At 45.3% G+C, this 7,316-nt stretch overlaps 1 protein-coding gene across 1 annotated transcript in view; it reads right to left on the bottom strand.

Moving 5' to 3' along the window:
- Nucleotides 1-478: 478 nt before the first annotated feature.
- LOC134463744 (butyrophilin subfamily 1 member A1-like) overlaps nucleotides 479-7,316 on the bottom strand; it is an 18,714-nt gene continuing 11,876 nt past the window's right edge. Inside the window, exons 13-14 of the mRNA XM_063216984.1 lie at nucleotides 1,084-1,128; nucleotides 479-598 (exon numbers count right to left, since the gene is read on the bottom strand). Coding sequence (XP_063073054.1) covers nucleotides 577-598; nucleotides 1,084-1,128 — 67 coding nt within the window. The 3' untranslated portion in view covers nucleotides 479-576. The remainder of the gene's footprint in view (nucleotides 599-1,083; nucleotides 1,129-7,316) is intronic.

The raw sequence follows: 7,316 nt of genomic DNA, 5'->3' as shown, positions 1-7,316 counted from the left end.
CAGAGAACAATTACTATGCTTGCTAGGGGCAAGAATACTAAATAAACTGTCGGAGAGCAATCAGTATGCTTGCCTTCGGCCTCTGCTTGCTCGCAAGCATCCTAAAACTCAGTGCTTCAAGGATGGATTACAGCACGGGCATAGGGGGCCCCAAGGCCCAAGACTTAAAAAACAAAACAGAATATAACACTTCCATATTATCTATATTGTGTTAAAATTGCACTTTTAACTACCATTTTTCAATTTTCTCGACAACAACAAAAGCTCTTGCATCTTCTCTGGACACCCACATTTCTTTTGGATTCTTGTCATTCCTGGGAGGGGGGTCAGACTAGTACAAAACTAGTGGGGGATAATGTATTGATAGTCTTTCAGCTGACTTTAATCATAGGCCCCTTGCCCCATTACTTTTACCATTATCACAGTTTTTACAGATACTGACAGCACCGTGTCCAACTACATCAATGTGACACACACATTTACACTATGCACAAGTTTATTTGCCAACAACAAATAAAGCAAAATGTGACAACATCTTAATTTCACATAAAACAATTATGCAACTGTGCTCGTCGTCTAGTTGTAGACAGTCTGGGTCCTAAATGATAAAAAAGAAATAAACATTAGCGTAAATAATAATTATTACACAACAATGAATGATAATAATTAGTGTGTGTGTGTGTGTGTGTGTGTGTGTGTGTGTGTGTGTGTGTGTGTGTGTGTGTGTGTGTGTGTGTGTGTGTCTCTCTCTGTGTGTGTGTGTGTGTGTGTGTGTGTGAATAGTGAATCTTTGTGTTTAGCTTTCTTTCCCCAAGCAAACAAGCCACAGCCCTAATGGCCTGAAAGCCACTCCAGGCAGGAAGGCAGAAAGCCTTTGTTTGGTTGTACTTTGGAACATGGCAAAGGGTAAATTTTCACTTCTGTCCCATTCCAATCCTACAGAACAAAATCCCACTTCGTCCCACTCCTGTAGAATAACCAGTCCCATCAAATCCAAATCCAACACAATCCAGACAGGTGGTGCGTGCGTGTGTGCGTGCGTGCCTGCGTGCGTCCATGCGTGCGTGCGTGCGTGCGTCTTACCAGCCTCCTGATGCAGGGGAACTGCCGTTGTAACCATTCTGGTTCCTGCACATTAAAGAGGAAGTCAGCAAATTAAAGTGTTAACATCAGTTCTGGCCAGGCCATGGTAGTCAAGAAGCTTGCTGCCCTCCCCTTCATCTAATTAATTCCTAATTGATCCAGGTGCATTCTCTCAGCTGATAATCTTTCTTCCCTAGCGATTGGCCACACGGCTTCGGCACGCCTTTTAAATTCTATCCACTTCCTCTCAACTGTATGCTGCTCGGTTTTTGCTGGAGTTGGTGTTGCTGGTTGCTTGTTTTCTTATGCCTTCTGAACACGTTGTTTAGCGTTCTCTTTGTCGATATCGTTTCATGTCTGGTAGGCTGCACATTTTTCTTTGAGTTGCCTCGTTAGTTCTGCCTCCGTTCCGACAGGGAGTAAGCCTACACCTATGATTTCAAAAGTTACGCACCTCAATTTGGACAGTTGATTGTTTTCTCCGTGCGGTGCCGTCCTTTAGGGCGTTAAAATAGATTTTTGTGATGCCTACCCCAGTTTATGTATTTTGCTGGCTGTAGGCCTACAATTTCCCATGCTCTGAGCTTTCGCTGATTGTAATATTACAAACTGCTTCATCACATTCCGCACCTGCGCGTTTGGTGAACTTGCACTTTCTTTGTTCCCCCCCCTCGCCAGTGATACATAGGCTACATTCGATCTGTTTACAGCTGCAACTGGTGGTGATGTTAGTCCAATGCCATGTTCTGTGCTTTGGCTGCATGTCAACGCTTTCAATGTGTTGCAGAAGTTAATAGGCCCTATAAGTGGCTTAGGCTATGCCTGTAATGTACATTGTCTCGGGCTTCCCATCTGATCACTTTAAATGTCTCGCACGCCGTTTTTGAATCGCTTTGGTTCTTGTCATTGTCCACCCTGATGGTAAACCGGATTTTGGCTTGCTGCTTTCTCACCACGCATGTTTCAGTTGCTTACAATATGAATTTACAATTCTTGCGGAGGTGGATATTTTATGGTTAACTTGTTGCATTTACCGTCTGCTGGTGTTTGATATAGGTGCTTAATTGACCTTTGCCGTGGGATGATAAATCCATTTTCATTTAACATTCACGTGAAAGTTGTCGCATGGAGTACTGTAGTCTATTTTGCGCTTTGAGTCGCATGGCGGTATAGTGTAGCCTATAGAAATCTGGAGACCCTGTGCATTTGTGCTTCGTGAAACGGTTGGATTGAATAGCGCTTCCTTTGTCACAATAGTTAGGTAAGGGAGACGTCATGCGATGCGATTTTTAAATTACAGTATGTTTGTTCCACCGTCCTCGCCGGTCACCTGTCACTTTGTAACAAAACCACAGGTGTTTCTAATCGGGCGTGGCTTGAATTGATTGTTGCTGGAAACCGTGCTTCGGGACCTGTGGTTATTTATTTATTTTTGCATTCTTTTTATTCCGTGACTCTAGCTGTTTAGCCTATATGCTGGTGACTGCTGCTTATCCGTCTTGTTTTTGGCATTCCTGGTGTTCAACGCATTCCCCTTGCACCCCCTGTGACCATTTGCAGTGTGCTAGCTCTAGGCATATAGCCTAGATTGATGTGCTCTTTGTAGGCTATCTACTGCTTCCTGGCTATTCATCTGTTAGTTTTTGGGGAGTTGCAATTACCATAGTTCTGAGTTGTCTGCAATGTTCGGGATGTTGTCTCTGCTGCTTTATAGTAGGCCTACTGGCCTGTTTGGCCAAGTTTTGCTAGCTCTGTATCCTAGACTAGGATATAATGTTCTGGTGAACCATTGCTTCCTGGCTGCTAGTCTAGGTGCTTGCAGTGTGTATAGTCATAGTCCTGGCTGGGCTGTGTAGGTACTCTGGCTGTGGCCTGGCTGTAGTGTGGTCGCTGTTTCTCTCAGTGCTGGTGCCCTGTTGTGCTGGTATGTAGTCAGTCCTGCTGTTTGGCCAATGTAGTGTAAGTATTTTGTCTGGAGTCCGCCATTACTACTAGCAAGGGATGCATTGTCTTTATGTTACTGGCTGATGTAGGCTGTGCTAGCATGGCTATATTGCTCATCTGTTAAAGCCTGGTTATATGCCTAACCGTGACCTTGCATGGCTGTGTATCTTTCTGCTAGCTCGGTTTGGTTGTGCAGTAGTGCTTGTGCTGCCTGTATGGCATTATTAGCTCTTCCCCTCATTCCGGTCACTTTGGTTAAACTATCTGCATCGTACAATATCAACTGTAGGCTATTATGCTGGGTAGTGGTGTGCATGTTGGGTCTTATTTAGCACGTTTAGGTCTCGTCATGCTCATGGAGCCATGTTGTGGCCTCTGCTGGGGGAGGCTGCATCAGTGGTCATGTTGGCCTTTAGTGTAGATCATGTTGCTGTAGTGTAGTGTAGAATGTTGCCGTGTCTGGACAATTTTGCTGATTTCGTCTGCTTTTGCTGCCAACTGCATAGTATACATAGGCCTTTGCTAATGCTGTTAGCTTCTGTGGTCTGTTGGCATTGTTTCCCTGTGTAGTCGTGGTGGCACTGTTAGCTCATAGTCTGAATTGGCTCTGCTTGCTCGGCAAGTGTACTCTAGTGTTGCTCATGTTTTGTTAATGGTCGCCTATGTTGCTTCATAGGATGGTAATCGTGCTGTCTGGCTAATGTTCGCCCTGTGAGAATGTTGACTCTGTTGTTCATGGTAGCATTGATTGCCCTGAGTAGTCCATGTGCTGCAATTGCTATTGGCTCATACTCTGTCTAACTACAGCTGGCTCACATATAGTTTAACTGCATTGGGTCCTGCGCCTGCCTCCAGTCATATTATCTATATGCTGTCAGATCTGCTGGATTGTATTGTGCAGCTACCGTAACTGCAGTGGGCTCACTTGGTTTAGTCTAGTGGCTGCTTCATTGGTCGGTTTAGTGTCTAGCCAGCGGCTGCCTGCTCATATTGTTTCAATGTAGCTTCTGCTGACTGTCGCCATCTCTGGTCTCCCTGCTGCTCTCGGATAGGCTTTACCTACAACTGTATCTGTCCATCATTCTAGCTATTGGTTGCCATCATAGAGGCCCAGCTTATTGTGTGCTGTCACGTGGTCCTTGTCAACCTGCTGTTTTTTTTTTCCGGATCCTAGAGTAGCACTGATCCTGTGTGGGTGTTCAGGCCATGTTAGCAGTGTTCTCTATGTTGACGCGTCTAGATGATGTAGTGATTTCGCTGTCACCTTGTGCTGCCAACTGCATATTTCGTAGTCCTTGTCAATCAGCTGCCGTTCTGGGCTCTGGAGTAGAGCGGCACTGATCCTAAAGAATCAGCCCATTTGCTGCTGCCCGTCCGCCTAGTCAATTTTTATGATGCCTGTACGCCTAGTCTATTTGATGCTGCCCGCTACCAGAGACAGCCCACGTAAGAGACGGAGCACTCAAAGCCTTCCATAGGAACAAACGAGAGCATTTGGCTACGCAAACATGGCGCTGGCTGGCATCCCTCCCACCTGTCCGGTAACGAGAGCCAATTGCTTGCTGAGCTTATCCAATCATCTCGCCTAGTCCATTTTGCTGTTGCCTGTCCACCTAGTCCATTTTGCTGCCTGCTCGTCCACCTAGCCCATTTTGCCGCTGCCCGTCCACCTAGCCCATTCACTGTTTTATTTATTTATTTGTTTGCCATCCTAGCCCATCTAGTGCCACGGTCTAGTTTACTTTATCCTAACAATTCTCGGACAAGTCTATTAACCATCGTTGACACGCCTATTTGCTGCCTCCCATCTGCCTAGTTCTTTTTTGCTGCTGCCTGTCCACCTGCCCATTTTGCTGCTGCCTGCTACCTAGCCCATTTGGCTGCTGCCTGCCCGCCCAACCCATTTCTGCTGATGCCCACCTTGCCCATTTATTTATTAAGCCATCCTAGCCTTAGTGCCTCCAGTCTGTGTACTTTATCCTAATGACTCCCAGCCAAGTCTATTTAACCACTGTTGACGCTCTATTTCTCTATGTGCATCTGACTGTCCAACAGCTGGCCTTGTCTTTAATCCTACCTAAAGTCTATTTTACAGCTGGTGATGGGGCACTTAACTGCCACTAACTGAGGATGCTGCCAACCCCAAATTGTTAATTGCGGCCAACTTATTGGTCATCTAGTTACATTTTATCATTTTGGCTGGGGTCGTTCATTTCACCTGATTTCTACTGGCCTATTTAACTATCTACCGACCTATCTAGTTTTCTCTTTCGCTACTGCTGGGCAAGTTTGTATTTTTGCTGCTGCCTGGCTATGTCCTATTGCTGCTGCTGTGATCCTAATATAACTGCTGCTAAACAAAACTTCTGCTGGTCTAGTCTGGTTAATAGAAATCTGCCTATTTCAGTTAACTTGACGATTTATGCCACATTTAGCCAATGACTGGCCCAGCCTTCTTGATTATACTTACTACTGGCATAGTCAATACGACTGCTCCTCTGATCACATGCATGATTTACTCTGGACTAGTGCATGATGTTTTTTGGGGGGGATATCTAAATTCGACTGCTCAACCAATCCTCTCATTTTAACTGACTTTGAGAGGATTACCAGGTATGGAATTCTGCTGCCTATGCACGCTACCTACGGCCGGACGTGCGCGCCATTCTTAATGCCCAGAAGCCATGTCCCCTGCTGCCCCTGGTGGTAACCAATAAGTGTCTGCATCTATGCGTCGTGCTGCCATCTGCTGCTCCTGCTGCTGCTATGCCCCCCCACCCCCCTGCCTTTACCAAATTTAGTTCCAAATTTAGTTTTAGATATTTGGTTTGGGGGGCTTATCTTTATAGCTATGACATCCTCTCATCGTATTCGAGAGAGGATTACCAGGTATAGTCTGTTTGGGGGGTTATCTCTCGCCCTGTCCTGCTGGGGTGAGAATTCCCTAAACTGCTGCTGCCCCCTGACTAAATGCTTTTCCATGCTGCTCATGGAAATAGGGGGGTTCCTCCGAACAGAGCTATACCGCCAAATGTAATTCATAATTTCAATAAAAGAAATTGCATTTCTATTCTTCTCTCGTGTTTCTTGACTGAAATGGTTCTGACAGAAATTAAAGTGCTAACGTCAGTTCTGGCCAGGCCATGGTAGTCAAGAAGCTTGCTGCCCTCCCCTTCATCTAATTAATTCCTAATTGATCCAGGTGCATTCTCTCAGCTGATAATCTTTCTTCCCTAGCGATTGGCCACACGGCTTCGGCACGCCTTTTAAATTCTATCCACTTCCTCTCAACTGTATGCTGCTCGGTTTTTGCTACCCACCACCTCCCCTGCTCCACCTTGTCGTGTATGATGTGACATGTTCTCTTGTCACGTCGCTTGGCTCTGTTCATGGGGGGTTATCTCTCGCCCTGTCCTGCTGGGGTGAGAATTCCCTAAACTGCTGCTGCCCCCTGACTAAATGCTTTTCCATGCTGCTCATGGAAATAGGGGGGTTCCTCCGAACAGAGCTATACCGCCAAATGTAATTCATAATTTCAATAAAAGAAATTGCATTTCTATTCTTCTCTCGTGTTTCTTGACTGAAATGGTTCTGACAGCAACTTGTTTTCAGTCACTTTACCCTGAACTGTCATAGGATTCTCAAAAGCAGTACATGAAATAGCCCGTTACGTAAAAAAAAGAGTTATCTAGCTTTGCAAGTATTTGTTTACAAAAAATTCAGTGTTCCCTGAGTCAACCAATGAGGTTAGGGGTAATGGCTATTGGCATGCCATTTTTCCGAAGCTCCACGCTTCCAACCTGTCAATAATCCGTCCATTTTCTGATTGACAAGCCAAATTACTGTTATTTTAGATGAACAGTAATTTGTTTTCAGTCACATTACCCTGAACTGCCATGAGGTTCCCGAAAGCAGTACATGGAATAACCTGTTAAAAAAGGTTCTCTGGCTCCCACCGAAGCCCGTAGTCATGTTTACAAAATTTCAGCGCTCACAGTGTGACAGTATCATTGCATGAGTTTGCCCAAACAGGATGGACGTGATGTGGCATTGTCTCATCTCATCTTTGCTTCACTTCAAGTTTGAAGGATGCTGAGAGAGGGACACAAAGTTGAATGCTTCTTATTTGTCTCCCCTCCCACCCCCACCTAAGGTGTTCTGATAATTCATATACAACTTCCAAAATCCCAGAAACAGTGAAACACTGTTACTTATACATGATTATGTAGAAGCAAGCATGTGTGTGTGCTTGTGTGTATGATTCCGTGTTTCTCTCTGTGTGTCTCTGA

The sequence above is a fragment of the Engraulis encrasicolus genome, chromosome 15 (genome assembly GCF_034702125.1).
Source record: "Engraulis encrasicolus isolate BLACKSEA-1 chromosome 15, IST_EnEncr_1.0, whole genome shotgun sequence".
NCBI classification, from domain to species: domain Eukaryota; kingdom Metazoa; phylum Chordata; class Actinopteri; order Clupeiformes; family Engraulidae; genus Engraulis; species Engraulis encrasicolus.
Note: the sequence above shows the minus strand (reverse complement) of the source record. Positions and strands in the feature narration are given on the sequence as shown.